The sequence below is a fragment of the Tiliqua scincoides genome, chromosome 1, assembly GCF_035046505.1.
Source record: "Tiliqua scincoides isolate rTilSci1 chromosome 1, rTilSci1.hap2, whole genome shotgun sequence".
Classification (NCBI taxonomy): Eukaryota; Metazoa; Chordata; class Lepidosauria; order Squamata; family Scincidae; genus Tiliqua; species Tiliqua scincoides.
The window spans coordinates 74267654-74292018 of NC_089821.1; the positions used below are offsets into that span (position 1 = coordinate 74267654).

At 42.6% G+C, this 24365-nt stretch overlaps 1 protein-coding gene across 4 annotated transcripts in view; it reads right to left on the minus strand.

The window, feature by feature from the left end:
• Window positions 1-24365, minus strand: part of SMARCAL1 (SWI/SNF related, matrix associated, actin dependent regulator of chromatin, subfamily a like 1) — a 33509-nt gene that overhangs the window by 1648 nt on the left and 7496 nt on the right. For all 4 annotated transcript variants that reach the window (XM_066633048.1, XM_066633045.1, XM_066633047.1 and 1 more), the window contains exons 5-16: window positions 22429-22479; window positions 18564-18747; window positions 17505-17655; window positions 17095-17253; window positions 14330-14395; window positions 10256-10396; window positions 7423-7641; window positions 6212-6282; window positions 3402-3504; window positions 2745-2927; window positions 2335-2435; window positions 729-825 (exon numbers count right to left, since the gene is read on the minus strand). In XM_066633048.1, the coding sequence (XP_066489145.1) occupies window positions 729-825; window positions 2335-2435; window positions 2745-2927; window positions 3402-3504; window positions 6212-6282; window positions 7423-7641; window positions 10256-10396; window positions 14330-14395; window positions 17095-17253; window positions 17505-17655; window positions 18564-18747; window positions 22429-22479 (1526 nt within the window). The remainder of the gene's footprint in view (window positions 1-728; window positions 826-2334; window positions 2436-2744; window positions 2928-3401; window positions 3505-6211; window positions 6283-7422; window positions 7642-10255; window positions 10397-14329; window positions 14396-17094; window positions 17254-17504; window positions 17656-18563; window positions 18748-22428; window positions 22480-24365) is intronic.

A 24365-nucleotide genomic window follows, 5' to 3' on the forward strand; every position in this document is an offset into this window, starting at 1 on the left:
CCTGCGGATCGCGTCGCTGCCTTCCCCACTGCCTCTGCCCCGCCCCCGCAAGGACTTAGAGTGGCTCAAACTCTCCTTAATTTAGTAATCTGAATTAACACACAAATATGTTATATCTCCAAGAGCCCCTCTTATCTATTCATTATAAATATTCCATTTCAGATTAATATTCTCTATTCCTTTCAATCTAATTTTCAAATTCACAGCCTTTTCATGCAGACATGTGAAGTTAATTAAATAACTTAGAAATTCTTGTTATTCCGAAGACACCATTCCACTCAGAGGACATTCTACCACATCTCTATACCCACTGTGGCTTGCTCCATGCATTTTGACAGTAAAGGTGGCACTGCGGCTTGGCGAGTCCAGAGATCACCGCCAAGGTTTTGATACGAGACTGTGCAATCCTAAGACTTGAGGAAGCCTTTCCGGCATCCTCCCACTTCCACAGCTGCAAGTGTAGGGCTGGCAGTGAAAAAGCAGCAACAATGCTATGTCATTTTGGGGCAATGGGCTGGATGATGTTGGGTGGTGGGCTGGATTCAGCCCACAGGCCATAAATTGCCAGCTCCTGTTCTAGAGGTTAATAAGTACAGGTGTCCTTGTTCTGTCTCTTCACTTACTGCATGAAGTACATTGCATTTTGTGAAGAACTCAGGAGGCAGAAATTAATGGGTTTCAGGAATTGTTAATGCTATTGGAACTGACACTGTTATCAAGCTTGTTACCTTGTAGAAGTAATCCATGGCTTCAGCTGACTCAGAGAATGTGGTTTCTGAAAGGCCAGCTTTCCCTAGCACTTTGATCTTCTTTTGAACCATAGGCCTAATAGAGGATACAGATTTTACAGTTACCAAAAAGTAATCCTTCATGTTAACATCTGTCTTGGTGGAAGGTTCTGAAATATAAACCAGTAAGGTCACCAGCAGGGCACTGTATGGCAGAAAGATCCCCTAATGGGATACCTGATGAAGGTCACAGGTCATAAAATGAACATAAGAACAGCCCCACTGGATCAGGCCATAGGCCCATCTAGTCCAGCTTCCTGTATCTCACAGCGGCCCACCAAATGCCCCAGGGAGCACACCAGATAACAAGAGACCTGCATCCTGGTGCCCTCCCTTGCATCTGGCATTCTGCATCTGGCATCCCTTGCATCTAGCATGAAGATTTGATCCATACTCCCCTGTTGATTCCAACCCTAGTGAAACCTATACAACCTTCCTAGATGTCTAGCTAAAAAGCCTCAAACTTTGCAGGACATTTCTAAGGGATAATCTGATGAGTTTCAGATATTTTGCTTACAACTAAAGGATTAAGGTGTGTAACATGGGAAACATGTGCAAGTTAGCCAATTGCTAAGCTCTTCATTCCCACTGGACAAGTAACATCTTCATGTTCCAAGAACCTCTGAGACAGCCAATCTGCAACAGCTGCAGTTACTCCATAATAAATGCAGTCTTGCAATTCAGCCTCAAGATAAACAGAATAGTGTTATTTACAATGTGCAACAGTGTATGCCAGGGTGCAAAACACACCTTCTGCTTAACCAAGCACTCAGATTTTTCACAGAGCTCTAAGGGGAAAGTGTGTCACTGATGCTACTACCCCTCCACAAGAAGTGTATTTTCTTCTGCTGTTCACCATTTCACACATGGAAATTTACAAGTAAAATGGGGAAATGATTGTCAGCTTTCTTTTGTGTGTGGCCAATATGTCAGGTCTTAGTTTCTTAAGGAGCAAGGATGTAATTACTTTCCAAGCTGATGTTCAGGGATCAGTAGGAGGGAATAGGAGAAAGAGTCCAGCCATGCATAGTCAGTCAAATCAGGTCTAAGTGCTTCGATCTGCTGAGATCTTTGCAAGATCAACCCAACCTGCTGAGATCTTTGCAAGATCTGAGCTAAATTTTTGCACTGACACAGTAAAAAACACTGCAAACTGAAAATCAAAGGGAAAAAAGGTTTTAAAAAAATGGAATATTATGTACTTGAATGACAAGCACAACAAATAAAGATAACAAAACATAAGGATAATGTTGTAGGTTTCCCAAAATTTGATTCCGATTGTAGGAGCAGGGCGTTTAGAGAATCCAGTAATTTAATTGAGCCCCGATACAGGGAGGCCAAAGGATAGACAGAGCATCCTGTGAAAGCAACTGAGGGAGGGCAGCATGGGATGAGTGAGAAAATGTAGCCTCAAGCTGCTCGCCAGGCCTAGAACTGTGAGTGACCTCAAAAGTCCGAGGTGATCCTGAGAGAAGGAGGGTCACCCAAAATCATATACCACAACATGGATAAAAAGCAGATGACAGCAATGAAATCCACTCCTTACCATAAGTAGTCATCCGCTGTGCCTTTTGCTACCAAGTAGTGGATATCAACAGAACTGGTTTGCCCAATACGGTGTGCGCGATCTTCTGCTTGCATCAAAACCTGCATTTCAAAATCAAATTCACAATTAGGAAAAAGTGGGGGGAGGGGGACTAGCTAACCACATTTCAAGCTGCTACAGTCCCAATAAACCAAATGCTCATTGCACTTGGCACAGGGCTGACGACCCTGGTCAGCTACTCACAACATTTTTGACAAAATGAAGCAGTAAAGTGGGTAAGGCAAAAATATTGTTCAGTGCTAATCCCTTCTATTAAAACAACCTGGTTTCCCTACCCCGCAGCTCCCTATATCCTACCTTTAAATACAATTATCATTCCCCTTCTGGTCACAGCACCCAAAATTTCTTACCCCAGGGTTCCAGAACAGCTCTGCAAACACAACCAAATCAGCAGAGCAGAGGGTCAGTCCCATGTTAGCTGCTGTCAGGGAGAGGACAGCCACAGAGTACTTTTCAGAGAACTGGAACTCTTGACACAGAGACTGACGTTCAGCTGAGGGTGTCGTACCATCGATGCGAATGTACCCAATGTTCTTAAAGCAAAGGAGAAGAAAAGAAATGAAGACCCACCTGTCATCAGGGTATGCTCCTCACTTGTCTTTTAGCTAATTAACCAGGCCGAACTGGGATTCCACACAGCTTCCTCTAGTCCTCTTGCTAAGGTTAGTGCTTTAATTTATGACATCTGTACCCGGCCCTTTGCTCCAAGGAACTCACAGCCATGTAAGTGGAGTTCCCAAGTGGCCTTGCATCCTGGCATTGGGCAGGCCCAGACTTGCTTGCATTCAACTCTCTCTCATCTATCTGCCACCCAATAATCAGGGTTCACTGGCTAGTTCACAGTTAACCTCCATTTCTGCTTCGCCCCTGATGAAAATGGAAATGGTAGCTCCACCTATCCCTGTGAAGAGGTGTCGGGCACCTTCAAATTATGTCCATCACACAGGAACTGGCCAGGATTTCTCAGTTTGGATAAGGTGTAATAATAAATGTAGGAATTTATTTACCTTTTTCTCTAACTCCTCACTAATTGAGTCAAGCATTAGCTTATGATGAGCAAATATCAGAAATTTTTGTCTTCCACTTTCCAATAAATAGAGGATATATTCTCTGTATTTTGAGAGAGCAAGAGAGAGAGAGAGAGAGACCACCAATAAACAAGTGTATATTTGTTGTTCTGGAAGCATTCAGTCCACCATGCTAAATCAGTGGTTCTTGATCTCTTATTTTGTTTGGGAAATGACTTACAACGGTGCTTCCCAAACTTTTAAAATCACAACCTATAAGAGATCTAGAAAGAAGTAATATTTTATTTATTAATAATTAATAAATTTAATCCAGGTCCTGTGATCCCAAGGCTGCTAAAGATCTTACATATATGTGTGTGCAGACATCTGCAGTACTCTCTTTAGAAATGGAGTTCAAAGATTGTTTCCCCAAACCTTTACAGACATTCTGGGATACTCAGGCTACAATCCTATCCACACTTTCCTGGAAGTAAGCCCCAATGACTCTCATGGGGTTTACTTCTGAGTAGACATGCATAGGATTGGGCTCTCAAACATAAGAACATAAGAACAGCCCCACTGGATCAGGCCATAGGCCCATCTAGTCCAGCTTCCTGTATCTCACAGCGGCCCACCAAATGCCCCAGGGAGCACACCAGATAACAAGAGACCTCATCCTGGTGCCCTCCCTTGCATCTGGCATTCTGACATAACCCATTCCTAAAATCAGGAGGTTGCGCATACACATCATGGCTTGTACCCCATAATGGATTTTACCTCCAGAAACTTGTCCAATCCCCTTTTAAAGGCGTCTAGGCTAGACGCCAGCACCACATCCTGTGGCAAGGAGTTCCACAGACCGACCACACGCTGAGTAAAGAAATATTTTCTTTTGTCTGTCCTAACCCGCCCAACACTCAATTTTAGTGGATGTCCCCTGGTTCTGGTATTATGTGAGAGTGTAAAGAGCATCTCCCTATCCACTCTGTCCATCCCCTGCATAATTTTGTATGTCTCAATCATGTCCCCCCTCAGGTGTCTCTTTTCTAGGCTGAAGAGGCCCAAACGCCGTAGCCTTTCCTCATAAGGAAGCTGCCCCAGCCCCGTAATCAACTTAGTCGCTCTCTTTTGCACATTTTCCATTTCCACTATGTCTTTTTTGAGATGCGGCGACCAGAACTGGACCAGAATACTCCACAATACTCCTTACCATAGATTTGTACAACGGCATTATAATACTAGCCGTTTTGTTCTCAATACCCTTCCTAATGATCCCAAGCATAGAATTGGCCTTCTTCACTGCCGCCGCACATTGGGTCGACACTTTCATCGACCTGTCCACCACCACCCCAAGATCTCTCTCCTGATCTGTCACAGACAGCTCAGAACCCATCAGCCTATATCTAAAGTTTTGATTTTTTGCCCCAATGTGCATGACTTTACACTTACTGACATTGAAGCGCATCTGCCATTTTGCTGCCCATTCTGCCAGTCTGGAGAGATCCTTCTGGAGCTCCTCACAATCACTTCTGGTCTTCACCACTCGGAAAAGTTTGGTGTCGTCTGCAAACTTAGCCACTTCACTGCTCAACCCTGTCTCCAGGTCATTTATGAAGAGGTTGAAAAGCACCGGTCCCAGGACAGATCCTTGGGGCACACCGCTTTTCACCTCTCTCCATTGTGAAAATTGCCCATTGACACCCACTCTCTGCTTCCTGGCCTCCAACCAGTTCTCAATCCACGAGAGGACCTGTCCTCTAATTCCCTGACTGTGGAGTTTTTTCAGTAGCCTTTGGTGAGGGACCGTGTCAAACGCCTTCTGAAAGTCCAGATATATAATGTCCACGGGTTCTCCCAAATCCACATGCCTGTTGACCTTTTCAAAGAATTCTATAAGGTTCGTGAGGCAAGATTTACCCTTACAGAAGCCATGCTGAACTGGGCTGAACTGGGCTGAACTGGGGAACAATATGCGTAGTTAGGGACTTCTAGGTCAAAGGCTGAAATAGGGTTCACACATGCTCTACGGCATGCAAGTTACTAGAGAAAATTGGGCAATGTAACATTTTAAGTTGGGAGTATGAAGATTACTTCATACCACAGGTTAGCATTCCAGCTAATGATTTTTATCTGCAAAGGTGCTTGCAAAGTTTTGTGGGTTTTTTTTAAAGTTTCAAAAACTTTTTGCGACCCACCAAAATTGGCTTGCCAACCACTAGTGAGCTCCGACCCACAGTTCCGACACTGAGTTACAGTATTCAGCAATGTAATAATTTTCAGGTCTCAACATTTCCTATGCATAAAAAAAAAAAATCACACAAACTCCAAATCAGTTTGGAGGACTATTAAAAAGCAGGGCTTTTGACAAGCGCAACAAATTACAAATTTGATGTTTGGATCAATTTATTCCTTCCTAAACAATATCCTCTTTACCATTAAATGTCACCCCGTTGAAATTAGCTTACTTCTAAAGTAAGCTTAAAGTAAGCTTAAAGTGCAATTACTGCACTCTAAATATGAACAATACCAACAACATAAAGAACCTGCTCATTTTCAGCTAAACAAAAAAAAATCATCTCATCTCACTGCATTTTGGATAAATTTTAGACATCGATCTAAACATCCCACTCGGAGGATATCTGCAACAGATACACTGGGCTGGTTCAATACAGATGCCATTACCAGCATGCAGAAGTGTTTTAATTTGCATTCTCCCCAAGCCTGATTTTGCTGCAATCTTGCAGTCTCCTTTCTGCCATAATAGAAACTGCATGGCCAGGCACGTCACAGGATATTCCAAAACAACTTACATGACACAGGAGGTTTTAGCTTCTGCAGTCCTGTTGTAGAAAAGAATGAGAGCTTCTTTCTCTTCTTGTTTCTGGAAACAAGGTTTGGAGAGACCTGTCAGCCATCTCTGGAAAGTTGCTGCTGTGGCAGCTCAGATAATGAGAAGGGTGAACACAAGGCCTAGTTATTGGTCCCTGTCTCATTGATGGAACACTTTTGAGTTTGCAGTTGATAGAGATTTTAGAGGGTTAACCTAACTTCTCTTCAGATGAGAAAAATAACTGAAATAGGAGCCAAGAAAAGGACTGGTGTCTCTGTTGAAACCAAGATAGGAGAAGCCATTATGTCAAGTTGACCTACACAGAGAGAACATGCACGTCATAGCTTTCCCAAAAGGAAAATTCCAGGGTCTTGTGTAACCAAGTTGTAGGCCAAGAACTTTTTGTGATGCAGGGCAAAGTGACTTCCTAATTAGGGCTGCAACCATGCACCAAACTGTCATATGCCCAATAAGGAGACGGAAGTGACATACAGGGTCACATGGTCTGTCTTGTTTGTTTCAAGGTACTAATTTGAGGTTCTGGGTGTGGTTCTTTGAGAAACTAGGAAGAAGCAGGGAGTAAATGTCTGTATCCAAACTGCTAATTAAATTGTAAATAGCTGTGAATAAAGCCTCCAAAACCCTTTTAAAAGTGACTGTTTGGCATTGCGTCAGTGAGAAGAATCGGAAATCTTTCCATCACAGTCTCACCAGTCCAGTATAAACCAACATCACTCTGACTTACTTCCCTCTGCTTTTAAGATGCAATCGGTTCCAGCATGTTTGCTGCTGCCAGCAGGTCCAAGTATCGGAAACTGTACAGAGGTCTATTTTAAAATATGGGAATAATATACTCATCTTATCTCATCTACTCATCTTACTCAGCGTTGTTTTAAAGATCCCTACCAGGTGGAGTTCTTTGAACATGCAGAGGTGCTATGCAACTGCTCCACACTGCCATTTGCTGCTGCTAGGGCTTGACTGAAGTTATCCCTAGTAGATTCTGCTTTTCCCTCTTCCACTAAGGATACAGCCAGGGTCAGAGTAGGAAGCTGCCTATAAAAGCTGCACAGCCAACACTGATGCTGTAATGGTTCCTCCCCAGCATTTCGACCAACAGCAGACCACTGCAAAGAGCATCACCCATCCCCTGTGCAGAGCAAAGCTTCAGCCAGCAATACTTTGACTCACAGTCTTATGGCCTTTTGTCATTTCTTTTGCTGCAGCAGCCAGTTCAGCCTTGGTTCTTGCATTCATGCCATCAGGAGCCACCACCACCACTTTGCGCTGCTTTGGCGGGAGCTGGGAGAGCACATCGGACTTCAGGCGACGGATCATGATGGATTCTTCCAGCAGAAGTTTCAGCTCGCCAAGGTTGGAGGATCCAGAATAATCCCATCCCCAAGGCCGCTACATGAAATCCACACAACAGAAAACATCAGCATTCATGTCATCATTACAGACGGAAGTTGAGATTCTCATAAAACAAAAATCTATGCTCAGTACTACTTTCTGCACTTCCACAGAACTTCTGCACTTCCATGGCCAACACTCAGGGCTGTGGGTAATCATACTAATTCAATCCCAAAGCTTCATTATCATCATGCAAACATTGTCTATAAAGCTACACCTGCAACACGGCACACACCTTAGACCCTAGGATATCACAATTCAGATCCAAGAAACTGCATTTTTGTGACTGAAGGCCACTCTCGGGTAAACTAGTTGCTGCCTTACACCTTTAAAAGAAGCTCCTGGACCTTTACCAAGTGCCATTCTAGGTTCATTTTTTCTTCTAACACCCATTATTGAAATCGACTGCTTTGAAAAATGGCTTCAGAGTATCTACTTTGGCTCATAAATAAGAACAGGTGACGTTTCATTGGTTCCCCCGATTTTTTTTTATATAAGCAAGAAGTGCCAAGGAGTTAAATTGTAAACCAATAAACTAATTCCATATCTTTGCTTATTGCCTGTGCCAGAGATTCTGGCTTTCTGCCATTAAGCTAAATCAATTCCTTTTAAATTGAGTAATTGTCTGGGGTCTTTTTTTTAAAAAAAAATGAAACTAAAGGTGTTTAGGTTTCAGAATTTTTGTTTTAACTAAGATAATACAGCGCATATTAACCATATCCCACTTTTATTACAGCAATTTCTATCCTGATAAATCTCAAAACCATTTTTAATCCTTTTTGAAGACAGCAGGGCAGGATTACATGTTTTGCTTTTATAACCTGGCATTCCAATTCTCACGGTTGCCTTCCAACATCAATGTGGTGGTCTTTGCAGGTAAGACTCAAAAGAGGGAATCTGAACTTTTCCCACAGCTGCTAAACACCCACCCCAACCATTTGACCCTCACATACGTCTCTCCATCTATATTCCTAGAATGGAAGACCACCAGTTGCAGGGGGGAGAAGGGAAGATTCTACAGATCACCAACAGGCTGAAAGAGGAAGGCGCTTCAATTCTTCCCATGCCTGTCAATCCTCTCCTGTACATGACTTCTCAGCCATTTTTCCCCACTGCTTTTTTCTCAACTATACTAAGTGTTGACTGAAAGATTTTCTGGCATGGGGAAAAACAGCCAAGGGGAACATTTGCAGGCAACAATCATATTTAAACAAGGAATTAATTTTTTCAAAAGGCCAGGCCTTGTTAAAAGATAGAGAAGCAAAACCACTGCATGTACAAAGACGTACATGAAGCAAAGACTCCTCTTTGGCAGGTAAAATTATTTACAGCACAATCCTGTGCATATCTACTTAGAAATCCCATTATGTTCAATGGAACTTACTCCCAGGCACCTCCCCCCATATCCGCGGATCCGGTGTCCATGGTTTCACATATCCATAGATCCAGGCTCCCTCCCCCAGCACTCACTGCCTTTGTTTTCCGTTAGAACAGTGGTTCTCACACATTTAGCACCAGGACCCACTGTTTAGAATGAGAATCTGTCAGGACCCACCAGAAGTGATGTCATGACTGGAAGTGACACCATCAAGCAGGAACATTTTTAGGAATCCTAGGCTCCAATCCTACCCTCACTCACCCAGTAGTCAGTCCCATTTACTATCATTGTTAAAAGAATATACATATTAGTTTGTTAAAAGTACAGGTCTGTAACATTTCCCCAAAGGCAATCACATACCATGGTAGCATCAAGTGTAATATATTAAAAATAAAATTGAAATGAATGAGGACCCACCTGAAATTGGCTCGCAACCCACCTAATGGGTCCCGACCAACAGTTTGAGAAACACTGCGTCAGAAGCTATTTCCATTAGAAGTGATTGATGCATGGGGGTTTCTTGATTAACCAAGCAACATTCTTGCTTAAGAACATGGTGTATAGGCAAGCAACCTGCATGCCAGAGGGAGACTAACCAAAGATTAACAGGAAGCAGGACAGTTACTGCTTCCTGTTAACATTCGGTTAGTATCCTCCCTATAGTATGCAGGCTGCTTGCCTAAGCATCAGTGTTCTTCAGTTATGCAAGGAAGTTCCTTGGTTAATCAAGAAACACCCATGCTTCAATCGCTTCTAATGGAAATCCAAGGTAGTGGGCGGGGGCAGGGGCAGCTGCTATTTATATAGGATTCCCATATCCATGGTTTCTGTATCCATTGGGAGGTGGTAGATAACTCCTGTGGATATTTGGGGGGGGGGGAATGACACCTGTATAAGATTTCTGCCTTAAAGTACTTCTGTTTTGTCTGTCTTCTACCTAAAAGGGCTCCCAAGGCAGCTTAGAGACCCAGTTATAACACAATAACATAAGTACCAAGCCTACTGAAATGACAAAAGCTGCAAACTGAAAAGTGAGAAAAATCCTGGGAATCTTAAAAACTCATCCAGATAATAGGACCAAACAATGTTGGCATGAAGTTCATAAACAGTATACATTACTGGAGAGAGATAAGGCAGTTTCTGTTTGATTAAAGGAATGACCATCTTGAACCAAGGTAACCCAAGATGAGGTTAAAGCAGCTCTCCACTGGGCCTGGAACACACCAATATTACCTGCTTAGCATCACAGTAGCGCAGCCCAAAGGCATGGAATTGAGAGAAGAAGGAGGGCTTGACAGCGGCAATCTGGGTATACAGCTCTGCAGGGCGGGACAAAGCAGGAGTTCCTGACAGCAGGATTACCCGTTTAGCAGCCTGGGGGGGGGGGGGAATACAAATATCATAAAAAGTGAATCACATGGACCATCATCACAAGCAAAGATGAAACACACAACTTCTTGTTTTAAAAAAGTTACGACAATCTGCTATCAAGCAAGTAGGAGTGTGAGCTTGGAAGTCCCCTGGTTCAGTTCTTGCCTTTGCATACTGATCTACTTAACACAATTAATTCAGGATCACTGAGATTGCATACTTTGAGCCCATTTGTACATCCTTCCTTATCATCCGAGTCCCATACACTTCCATCTAGTAGGACGAGGCTACTACTAGCAGAGGTAATGTGGATAAAAAGCCATGACACAGCTCCTGCCATGAAAATGTTTAACTGCGTAACAAAAAACCGAACCGAACCAAAAGAAAAATCACTTCACAAAAGGCACAAGCCACATTCAAGAATTATTTACACGTTCAGATGCAGGAAGTGTACCAGGATAGATGGAGAACTGACCTGAAAGTAAAAATTATTGAACATGCATAAGTGTCTTGTCCTCATACAATGATGTCCTGGGTTTCAAATTATTTTTCCCAGCATGTGGCTCACAGTATGCTATCTAGCCTGCTTTGCATTGTGGCGATTATTTAAATGCACACATTGTGCTGGATATATAATTATAACCTTCCTCCAGATTCCTTCTTGTTCTGCCCCTGTCAGCTGCTTAACATTTAAAGTGTACATTGCCCTGACACAAAATGGAAATATCTGATGGTAAAGAAACCTCCACTTCTTAAGGGGGGGAGGGGGAAGAGAGATGGGATGGATGGGGAGGGGAGACAGCTAGTGTTATGTTTTCACAGTGTTTTTAGAGTCTACATCTCAGCTCTCCGCATGCCAGTGAAGCATAAGAGGCTTTGCAAGATACACAGTGTACTGGTGTGATACTAAACCTAGTAACAGGCCACCTACAAAATATTCTAGGAGATCAGGGTTTTGCTTGACATTAAGGAAGAGAGCAAGGAGTTGATAGTTGGTGTACAAGTGTTGATACCCACATTGTGGCTTAATAAATTTGCTTTCATAAAGCAAGTCATTAAATACAATAATTAGCAGGGAAGAAATAGGTAACATGCTCTGCCCTTATTCTCACTGAAGCGTTTGGGCTATATCACTTTGGGCCACAGACTGAGTCTCACACGGGGCAGCCTATCTACAGCAGATTGCACGGGGGGCAAGAGGATGTTGGACTCAAGAGTGCCTTTCGCCCCAAATCTGTCACCACCTCCCTCCAGCCCATTATGGATATGAGCCACACTGATCTGCTTTCTGACGGCTAAAAATGAGCAGAAAACAGATCATTTGCCTATTTACATTGCTCCTCACTTGGTTTCTTTAAACATGGAAGTGCCAGACTTTTAATTTTATTTACAGGGACCACACAAATGAATTCTTTCAGTAAGGCAAGGATTTTGCTTCTTTTTTTTTAAATAGTGCAGAGGCACACCTGTACAAACAGCAGCAATTTTTCCTGCAGGATTTAGGGTGCCACACTGGGAGACATTAGGGACATTTCTACGAATAATTACTTCTGAAGATTCTCAGAATTCAGACTTCAGCTCCATGTTTTATACATGGCTCTACTTGAAGATTCCATACATCACAGCCCTAAAGTCATTTCCTTTGCAATTTATATTAGAAAGCAAGAAATGGATTGTAAAAAATTTCACTTTACCTCAAGAAGCTATCAGTGCCTAGATATCAAAGATTAAGGCAAAGCTTTCAATATTATAATGATGCCCACTTTTCAAAAACTGCAATAGTCAGACTTCCTCTTCAACCAAATTCCAAAATGAATATGAAACTAAAGAGTCTTTATTAATACATTATTGATAAATATCCTTCATCCAAGGATTTTCCCATATCAGAAAATCAGATTTATAAGAAGTCTGTATTAAATACTCATGGAAGAGCAACTATTGGTCTCGGAATAAATCAGCTTAATTGGTGGTTACTGACACATCAATATTTATAGCAAATAAAGACAGATCATTATTCTTCAGGGTTGCTTTGCTTGGAAACATTACTTTGGAACCTACTTTGTGACCTGGAAATTCATTTATATTCTAAGATGTAACATCTCAATATCTCAGACACTTTGGAATAATTTACAGTTACATATTTGGCTTTCCTTCATTCTGCAAGCATTCAAATGCTCAAGCATGAACTATGATTAGGATTTTTGAACTTTCTTCAGGCACATGGCTATCAAGTAGAGTTTAAGTGATCAAAAAATGAAATTACCTCATGTCCACTTAGCAAGTATGCACAGTAGTAGCTAGGTGAGAGAAATTGGGTTTAAAAAAACCTGTTCAGATATGTCACTGATGAGGTCATAGATAATATCCAGAAATACACTCCTCAAAACTTTCATATGAGTGACACACTGCCTGGGGAAGGATTCCACTTTCTCAGTTACATCATATGCCAGAGTTATATTTTGAGGCTAAAATAGAAAGCAAGAATTGCATACCCTTATAATTGCCCTGAAAACCCGACATCTGGGAAAATGCATATGGTCTCTTTAAAAACAACGAAACACAGCTGGATCAGCAGCGTCATTCTCTGATCTCAGGTTCCCTCCAGGGCATGTATTTAATAATGGAAGGCAGAATCGCCTGCAGTATTTAAATTGCTGGGGTTTTTTGTTTTTGGTTGCTGACTATGTGAAGTTGAATTTGCACAAGTCTTTCATGCACAAGATGCCAAACCAACTGTCCTGCAGGATGTGTGCTAGGAGAACTGGACCACACACCAGAAAGAAGTGAACAGAGGATTACCTGCAGGATAATGCCACATCTGTGAGGTTACCCTTTTAGCCTAATAGACTGTACGTCAGAACGCATCATCTTCCTTATAAGTGCTTGTCATGCAGACATCATGCCAAATTAAAGCCCACATGACCTTCCAGATGCTCCAGGTAATCAGAGTACACCCATTTCTGATTAATAGTCTCACTTTTAAGAAGTAAACTTAGAGAAGACTTCTTTCGGCTTGCCCTTTAAGAATAATTTTTGACTCCCTTTCTGCTTGGCCAAATAACACAATGGCAAGGCGCAACCATCAATGGAGAATCAGGAAAAAAAGCTACTGCTGTTTTACCCTGATACTAATATAGAGTAGCTCTGCTGAAACAGAATTTCTCTGGACTAGCTGTGGAACCACTGGCCAAATTTGACCACATTTTGCACGCTGATAGGAGCCGTTAGGGAATCCAACACACCACTGGATACATTTCACCACGCCACTGCATCTAGGTTGCCTTATGACACCTGCCTTTCAAGTCTGTCACTGCAGCATTGTATGCCTCAGCACACCGTTTCTCAAACTGTGGGTCAGGACCCACTAGGTGGGTTGCAAGCCAATTTCAGGTGGGTCCCCATTCATTTCATGATGTATTTTATTTTTTAATACATTAATCTTGATGGTATGTGACTGCATTTGGGGAAACAGTACAGATTTGTACTTTTAACAGGTTACTATGTCCATGCTTTTAATAATGAAAGTCAATGGGGCTTACTACTGGGTAACTGTGGATACATTCTTTGGGATGTTCAGGGAATTTTTTTTAACAGATCAGCAACCTCTTGAGAGCGTTAGGAGGGTCTTCTTTATTTTAAATAAATTTTTAAACTAATACTTACTGTAATCTTTTAATTTACTAACTTGATTGATTTGATTTTGTTGTATGGGGGTGTGTTAAAAATTTTCCTGCTTGATGATATCGCTCCCATTGGGTCTCAACAGATTGTCATTCTAAAAGTGAGGCCCAGTGCTAAAAGGTTTGAGAACCACTGCTTAGCAAAACTCTTTTCACTCGCCAGTCTATTTCTGCCACTTGTACACTAGGCAGGCATCTCAAATACACAAGGTCTAAAAAGTTAAACGGCCCACTTCGAAAACCCCGCTACACTCACCTTCAAGAGCGGCATTGCAGCCCTGCAACGAGCAGTTTTGATATTCTTCAGAAAATGAGATTCATCCTGAAACATGAAAAGCAAAAAGAGTAACTTTTTGAGCCACGGCCAAGCAATAGAAGAACAATTAAACACTCCTGATGTTTTGAATGGCCTCTTCTAGACAAGATTTTATTATAAAGATGAATAGGAGAGGATGAGTACAACAGCATTCTGGACACAAAGCCTGCAGAATAGTGAATAGGCTGTGTACTTGAAACAGGATACCTAGACATTACTGACAAAAAGAGAGCACAACTTTACTGAGTAAAGTGATCCATGAACCAATACAGGGCGCAATCCTAACCCCTTATGTCAGTACTTTCCAGTATTGGCATAGCAGTCCCAATGGGACATGTGCTGCATCCTGCAGTTGAGTGTCACTCACGGAGGCCTCCTCAAAGTCAGGGAATGTTTGTTCCCTTACCTCAGAGCTGCATTGCCCTTATGTCAGTGCTGGAAAGCACTGACATAAGGGGTTAGGATTGTGCCCATTGTCAAACAAGCTGTGGGGGGGGGGGAAGAGAGAGAGAAGAAAACAAATTTCAACGATTGATGTCGTCTCATGGCCTTGCTTTAAACGCCAAATGTAACTGCAACTCCTACACTGCAATGACTCTCAAATGAAGGGGTTAATATCGGAAAGGAGGAAATCTAATTAGGAACCAACTGGTTTGCTGTTAAAGGCTCACCAGGTAGATAATAACCTACAATTTGAGAGTTTCCCTCCTAGAATGAGTTATATCTCCATGGCTGCTGCAAGTCTCAGCTTCAGGACACTGGAGGAAATTGGCACCCTCCCAGGGAATGTGCTCATCTTGTTGCATTTGGGTGAGCAAGCAGTCATGAATAGAGAGGATAATATACCCCCTTCAAGCCTAAGATACTGGTTTTTCTCAATCTTGGTTAGCAATAAGTTTATGCTAGTAACAGCCACCAGCAGAGGGAGGAATGAAGAAAGAAGTGGGGGATCGGAATACTTGGTGGGGGCAATTTGATCTGAAGTGCAGGATCTGAGTATCATAAAACATCAAGTACATACCAAAATACATCCAGTACATGAACAAGGACAAACTGCATGTTGCACATTTATTTTACTAAAATGCAGATACTTTGTGTTTGTCAAATTTTCAAAGCAATGGGAGGACGACAACAAACCCTCCTTCTTGTGCCATTTTCCCAATCAAAATTGCACATGTGCGCAGAGCTGTCGTTTGCCCAGTGAGAGAAAAATGCGGGTGTTATTTTCCCTAAATGGAACGAACAGTTGGAGAGGGGCATTGTGGCTGGTAAAATGGAATGTGTGAGAAGGGTTAAGTGCCCCCTCTGGCTATTGCTCTAAAGATATCACCAGCTTTTGTTTGTGCTGCATTTCAATACAATAATAACAAACGTATTAAAGGTAAAGAAATTTAATCACAGGTATTATACGTAATATGTACTGAGGACCCAAGAAGTATGGCAATTCAAGGCTAGTGTCTTCACCTCTAAATCAGATATGTACGAGCACTGGCCAGAAAGAAGTGAATTGCTGTACCCGACCAACAAAACGCGAATCCACAACTGCTAGCACAAGATGACACATTCTCTCCTTGCACTACTTGATCTGGCTTCCTCTCCCCTCACTGCCACATGAATACTCCCAGCAGGCTCTGCCAGGCTTTAAAGGTCAATCACCTTGTAAGACAACCCAAAGCAGAAGTGCTGCATCCAACACTCTCACCTCTGGCACCCTGACAAGATGTTGCCACTAGCACAAAGAAATCATCAGGGATGGGCCTCCTATGCCTGAAAAGCAAACAGCATGGATAGCTACATGTTTATCACCAAAGAGGAGATCTAAAAGGTTACTTGGATTCAGGACCTAAATTGATTCAGGTGCTTCAGGCATCTCTACGTTGAGAAACGTTGGCTATTCCCCAAAAATACTCTTATGTGAAAGGAAATTTCTGCTTAGGTCTAATTCTTATTTCCAAGAATTAGAACTGAAGTGTCAGAAATGTGATGACTTCACAAGGGGCTTTACAATAGCTGGGGTTCTAGAGATGGCTTTTAAAAAGGCAATGATACCACCTGAATTCCATGTACAAACTAGCAACTGTAGGTTTTTATCAAGTACCCCAGACCACAGGGGGAAAACATGCAGCCAGCATGCCAAGCAAGGAGAATCTGAGCTTTCGTTAAAAATAATGAATAAAAAAATTGTTGTAAAAAAAACCAAATCGGCTTTTATTATGCCTTCATGTCTTATGCACATGGCTATAGCCATATCATGATGCTGAGTTAACACCTCACTGTTTCTAATATGCAGGATCGGCAACACAACAGCAGAGCTCTTGGTAACCTGAGCTGCAGGAACTTCAGTGTTCTCAAAATGACAAGGAGCATCTCCTGAAACCGATGGATAATTCTAAACACCACATTTGTAATGTGTGCTGCAACAGCTGAACAACATAAAGTGAAACACTGATGAATACAAGATGTTCGTCAAAATGTCCACGGAGCAGTCACTTCTCACCTTACCCTGGATGCTGTGCAGATGATACTATGATCTGTCCAACATTCGTTACATTCAAAGAACGTACAAATTATTCAAGCTAAAAAGTCTTCCATCTCATGTCTAGCATGACTCCCTGTGCTGAACAGGTGTTCCCATCTCTGCCTTGAGTGACCCAGCAGAATCAAGAGCCCCAGCTTGCCTTTTCCCAGCAGGATGTACTACTTACAATAATCACAACTTGGAAGGTGGTTTTGAGTTGTTTCTCCATCTTGCTGAGAAGGTCAAAACTGACAACATTGATCAGTCTTGCCAAGTGGCAGTCCTTGCCTGTTGCTATGACACAGATGCTGTCAGGACTCAAGGAAGGAAGCCACCTGTGAAAAGCCTAAAGCAGCAAGAAAAGAGAGGGTGGGGGGAAGAAAGTAAGTAAAAAAAAATCCCTCATGCATTTTAATAGCCTAAAGCTTACAGCTACCTTTCAAAAACAGTTTATTCAACGCTTGAAAAAGACATGGGAACACAGGAAGCTGTCAGACCATTGGTGTGCCTGCATCAAATATTGAGGCATCTCTCAGAACATATATGTGAACCAAAGAGAGATGTCTAAAAAGAGATTCTGGGGGAAAAAGACATTACCTCAGCCCACGTAAATCTCACTGAGGAAGGGGCTACCACCAGCAGTGGCCATTCCTTTCGATAATAAGCAGCAATGCAGATCGCCTGGATAGTTTTCCCTAAGCCCATGTCATCGGCAAGGAGCAACCGGCCTCCCCTGGAAATGGCAAAACTGAAGGAAAAACACAGAGGCAACCAATGGGTTATTGCTTCCAGTCCCACAATAAATACATTTTGTCTAGAGCCTAAAACTGGGTGTGAACACAAAACCACTGCTGCCTGCCTCCCCCAAATCACTTGTTCACACTGTAGCAAAGGGAGCTTTGGCTTTCTGCCCCAGACATTCCAGTCTCCTAATAGCATATGCATAGGAGGTTGCCTTATACAAATCACTGGTTCATCTACACTACCTTTACTGACTAGAAGCAACTCTCCAGAGTTTCAGATGAGGCTCTTTGCCAGTCCTATCTGGAGATATCAGGAACTAAAGCTACGACCTTCTACATACAATGCTTGTGCTCCAGCACTGATCCCCAAAACAAGGACTAGGCAAGCAGAATTAATGCTTCCATGTAAATCTGCCTGAGCCTAATTAACAAAAGCCTTTGCACTAAGAGAGCTCAGTGCTCACAGGCTACCCCTGCCTTTGTCAAGGATTCCTTGATAAAGGTCCCAGTTACCACTGCAGTTCCCAATTCACACAGCAGGAAATGAAGCAGATTGCTCATCCAGAATTCTGCAGACTCCAAGAATCAGTGTGCAGAGACCACTGTACCATATCCTGACTCTCAGGACAGCACTGTCCTGAGATGTCACCATTCATTTTCAAAATGGACTAAATTCAAGTAATTGTAGAATGAACAAACTACCATCCAATAACGGTTTTGTTTCATATGCCATGTACAAACCCTGGGAGCACCCTGTTCTTGGCCCAGTCTGGGCCCAATAATATGATATACAAAGCCCCTTTTCCAGATGGTGCTGTCAGGAAAGAAACATACAAGGAAGTATGTTGAAAGCAAGTGCCAAAAATCTTTAAGCAAAAGGCTAGTTTCCCCAAAACCTGAAGAAATTACTTACTTCACACCTTCTCTCTGAAAAGTCATGAGGTTGTTCACAAATTCAGGATCCACTCCCGAAAGGTCTGCTTCAGGGACGTCCACAGCTTTCAAGATAGATTTCTTAAACTGAGTGGCAAAGGCTAGTATTATTGGCTTGGGCAGTGGCTCTACCTCCACCGCTGGAAGACCCCTTAAAAGTTCAACTGCAAAGAACAGAGACAAGAGGGATTTATGTGTTCACCTGAATTTGTTAAGGAACAATACTTCATTTACAAACTTGAATTAGCACACAAATAGGGCATGTACTTGTCTAGATCCATGGACCACTGTCTTTAAAGGTAATATACATTTTTAATATTTATATTAAATATATAAATAACACGCATATAATGATTATTTTAAGCATACAAATATTTTTATAGTTCTTATGCTTTTATTTTTAAAGGAATAAAAAATTGCTACACCTCTCCTTGCCCCCAAAAAACCAAAACATTGATTTTACAATACAAACCTAAGGAAACCAGCAAGACACATGCGCAAGTGCATATACAATATGCACAGAGTATATGACTGCACAGTTTTGAAGTTCTTTCAGTACTCCCAGAAAATGCTTGGAGTTGACATATGGCTAACACAAAATTGCTGAACAACAGGACTCTGAATTCAGAACCATCCAATGCACATTTTAAGTCAAGCGCTGACTTGAGGTTTTCCTCAACACAGCAATCAAAAGAGCTATGCACTGTATGAGACGCCAAACAAACAAATATAAATCTCCCTAATTCTGCAAACAACTTGTTCTTTTAAAAAAAAAGTCACTGAAATATGAAAATCAAAAAAGTGGAAGATCATTCTGAGAGCGCAAATATACTTGACTACCCAAATTTGCACTCCCTTTAGTCATCATAAGAGCCCTGGTATTGACTGCAGTTACAGACTGCCACATTTAATTCCAGTTATCTCGAGAGCGGAGGCAGCAGATTAGACCCCTGCTACTGAGGCAAAATCCTTCATTCTGAAAGCATATAAATATATGAAAGGATTTCTATTTGTACTTGTGAGGCACGATGTTCTGTTTAATCTGTGCTCTTCCAGCAAAGACAGACACCTCCCCCTACTGAAGTGGAGCCCCTAGACAGTTATTATACTCAGAAAGTTGCTAGAATTATAAACTAGCAAATTGCCACAATTACGCTCTCATTGCTGTTTCCCAGACAAGCCTGGAAAATTAGGATGTCTCAGTCTGAGTGATTCATCCCAAAAGTTTGCCTTTGTATCCCCAAGTGACTTTTCTTCTTAAGAGGATTTAGCAAGCGGGTAAACAGGTAAAATGGTTCAGAACCAAAGTAGAGGGCACTTACCATTTTTTTTTTTTTCAAAATGAGTAATTAGAAGTCCAGATTAGAAGACTGCATATTATTCAAGAAAAATGCCCTAATCCAGTGTTTCTCAAACTGTGGGAATCCACTGGTGGGTCAAAACCCAATGTGTGGTGGGTCACTACCCAATGCTCTCTGCGGTGCCGCAAAGCCTTACTGAGAGCCTCCAGAGGCTGCTTCTGGGTCACACCAGGCCTGCGACCCACTCCATTGGCCTCTGTGGGCCTCAGAATGCTTTAAGGAAAAGACCAGAAGCAATTTCGAGTTTGCACCCGCAACTTCTGGCACAACGCAGAAGTGACCTCCAGAAGTTCCCAGTAAGGCTTTGTGGCACGGAGGGAGCATCGGAGCACTGCAGAAGACTGAGGTAGGTTGCAGTGCTAGAACGTTTGGGAATTACTGCCCTAATCTATTTGGGGGTCGTACACGCAGAACCAAGCTTCTGCACTCATATCCCTAACTGGATGGGAAGTTGCATGGACAAGGGGATGTGGCACAGAAAATTGCCCTCCAGCAGGTGGGAGCTCTGAAAAATGAGCTATAATTGTAGATAAACTATTCATGAGAGAGAGAGGGGTGGTGTGGGATTTATTTATTACATTTATATCCCCACTCTTCCTCCAAAGAGCTCAGGGTGCCATACATTATTTTTACCATTCCCATTTTATGTTCACACCAACTCTTATGCTGAGAGGGAGAGAGACTGGCTAACCAAGGTCACCCAGCGCAATTCATGGCTAAGTGAGGATTTGAACCTGGGTCTTCCCAGTTTTAGGCTAACACTCTAACCACTACACCACACTGGCTCTCAGGTCTCCCTGACTCACTTGTCAAACAGCTAACTGGTATGATTTACGCTTAATTCTTCAGGCTACATTTGCATCAGCCTAGCAGCTGTGCCCACACTTTTCAGTCAGGGACCAGCAACTTGAGTGAACATCTCCCAAAGCTTCATTTACCAATCCTTGCAACCTAACCATGGAGAATGTTTCACATGGTTCCTCTCCAACCACAGACATCAGCTTAAAACAATTCAGCATCCTGTAAAGAATATTTGTTCTCTTTCCCCTGATCTGCATTAAGCCACACTATATGATTTTTCAAACCCAGTTGACAAAGTTGTAGATCACTTAACACACCAAGGATATGGAGATTAACTGCAGATCACCCATCACTTTGCTTACAATCTAAATTTATCACAAGGCAAGGGAGCTATCTGAACTGGGTCAGAGCACTGAAGTAGGGGTGCTTTAAATCTTACCCTCAGGGCCAATTTCCAAATGAAAATCACCCCCACTGAAGTGTATCCCCCCCAATACATGCCCACTCTCTGCATTGGGTTGCTTGATAACCTTTCACCAATTTCTGTAAGGTTGTCAGTCTGAGGACCAAACAGAAGCTGCACTGGGAATGGCTAAATAAATAATATTGCTCATTCACTTAAACTATTCTGGAGCTACAGTGAGGAGAACCCTTTAACCACTTCAATTAACAGATATTAGACACTCTCTCTTTTTAAACACAGGCTTTGCTAAAGTTGTTCCAACTTCTGTGACATCCAGATTGAGCTACAAAAATGTACTACACTCGGAATGTATGACAGTTCAGAAGTTACACCTGGATCAGAACACTTCTGCTTGACCAATGAAGACTACTTAGGTACAAGGATCCTACTGTACCTGCAATTTGCACTTCTGTGCCTCACAGATGTATCCAGGGGCCGAAGGAGAGTCATGGTGTCTAATCGGACAACCTCCATACTAGCTATAAACCAAAACCATGTGCAGGTAGGTAGCAGTGGTGTAGCAATGAGGGGCAGGGGGTTGCCAAGCTCTGCACTGGGTAAAACCACCCCTAGTGATGCAGCTGGCATGTAGCATTATCTTGACTAAGCATCCCTGTCAACCCATACTAAACACACAAGGTGGCAGCTGGCCAATAGATTTTATTTTACTAATTTGCATCACAAATTAACATCATTCCACTTCTTTGTAGCAGTGTGCAAAAGGTGACACCCGATTGCATTTTCAATTGTCAGACCAGTTTCATGGCAACATATAACCTGTCATCATATCTGGGCAGCAGAAAACCCTCTTAAGAGATGGCTAGAAAAAGGGAGAAGGAGCAGAAAGGAAGCATAGTGTCTCAAAGCTGAACGAGATTGATCAAACACCACACGACAGGAACTACAGGAAGGTAAACAGAGAGCCTACTATTGACCTACTGCTCAAGCAGATGTAATTATTTTCTAGTATTAGGGGATACCCAAAGATTAGTCTCTCTGAATAATAGCAATCTCTGATTGGTATATATACAAACTCTTAATATCAAGATATGAAGACTACAGTGTCTGAAGTGAAAGCCACACATATAATTAATTCCCTTTGCAAAGCAGCAGAACAACCAACACAGGCATCCACTGCCAACTCAACTACCTAAGAGGTTCCGAGAAATAAGATCTGAATGAAGAACCTTTCCACAAGCTAAGAGGAAGCAGTCCCTTACTTAGAGTTAGATAGTCCTCCAGCAGAAAATTCCATTTCCTGGACTGCATATCTGTAAGAGTCAAAGAAATAAGCAAATGTCAAAAGATGATGGAAAAGCAAGATAAATAACCATCATAAATAACGGTATAAATTTCATAGTTCCTGACAAATACAGTTTTATGTAAAAAAAAATCCAGTAACCTAATGAATATCCACAATGTTGGGCAGCCCAATTCTGTGCTCCTGGCGCCCAGCAAAAAATAGCTGCCGCTGCATCCCCATGCGTTCCTCAGGCAGCACCAGCAGCTCTTCGGAAGAAGGGGACTTTCATTCCCTTCCCACGGGCAAGCCGATTAGCCCCACAATGGGGCTACTCAATTCTACATCAACCCGAGAGTCGGTGTAGAATTTTGAACCTCTGTGTCAGGCCAGCGGACCAAAACGGAGGTTCAGGATCTGGTGGAGCAAACCTCCATAGGTTCCGCCTCCCTGCCCTAAGACACTTCCTCCCCACACACTCCCTGCCCTCTACCTGCCTCCCTCACCTCCCCCCATGCCCCGACATCTCTCTGCTGCCTGGTGGTCTGCACCACCAGGTGCTCCTGGTGCTAGCCCACCGGTGCTCCTTGTGGCACATTTGCAACAGTGTTTGCCAGCACACACTGCATAGGATTGGGTCCTAAATCTCTGAGGTTCAGTATAAATTGATCCATTACAGTTGTGTTCAATTTCACATAGGGTGCAAGGGTATTAAGGTAATTGGGAGACTGAGATAATGGAAGTTCAATCATATAAATCAATTCAATTTCAGCTTGCAGTCAAAACTCATTTTGGAATCCATCACTATAGATTCCAAGGTTGGTTGTTTAGACTTCACTAAAGGCTTTGACCTGCAACATCAAAATAGATAATGCAAATGTGTGCTTAATAAATATAAACTAGAATTGGTAAAATGGTCTAACAGTTCCATGTACTTGGATTTCAAAATAAAAACCATTAGGAATGGCTAGGGCAGGGGTGTCAATGGAAAGTGCAACCTTTTCAATGGCTCCTGGTAATCCTACTGAAAGCATTTTCAGTGTGTAGGAAAGAAATGGTCTGTAGTTTAATGCTGCATGTCTCCCATTGACTCTGCACATGATATGCAGATGTAAGAATTGGTACAATGGATTATGCTCGAACACATGTGCTCTGTAACTATAAAGCCTTACTGTAAGATGGTGCCAACTTTATTATGTATTATTATTATTCATTTTTTATTTATATAGTGCCACCAATGCACATGATGCATTACAACAGAAGACCGTTCCCTGCCCTGGGGGCTCACAATCTAAAAAGAAAGAGATGAAGAGGAGCAGAAAGGTGCTAAGGAAGACAGAGAAAAATATGTGATTATTTCATAAGAACATAAGAACAGCCCCACTGGATCAGGCCATAGGCCCATCTAGTCCAGCTTCCTGTATCTCACAGCGGCCCACCAAATGCCCCAGGGAGCACACCAGATAACAAGAGACCTCATCCTGGTGCCCTCCCTTGCATCTGGCATTCTGACATAGCCCATTTCTAAAATTTCATGTACTTGGGCTTAGTTGAAGGAAGGTAGAGAGACCAAGGGCCCAATCCTACCCAACTTTTCAGCACCTGTGCTGCTGCAATGCAGCCCCAAGGTAAGGAAACAAGCATTCCCTTATCTTGAGGAGGCCTCTGCAACTGCCTCCCCACCAAAGGATGCAGTGCGCACCCCACTGGCACTGGTAAACTGGATAGGATTGGGTCCTAAGGGCACGATCCTAACCTATTTTCCAGCACCGACATAAGGGCAATGCAGCTCTTAGGAAAGGGAACAAACATTCCCTTTCTTTGAGAAGGGCTCCATGAGTGCCACCCAACTGCAGGATGCAGCACATGTTCCATTGGCACAGCTATGCCAGTGTTGGAAAGTTGGTTGGGATTTGG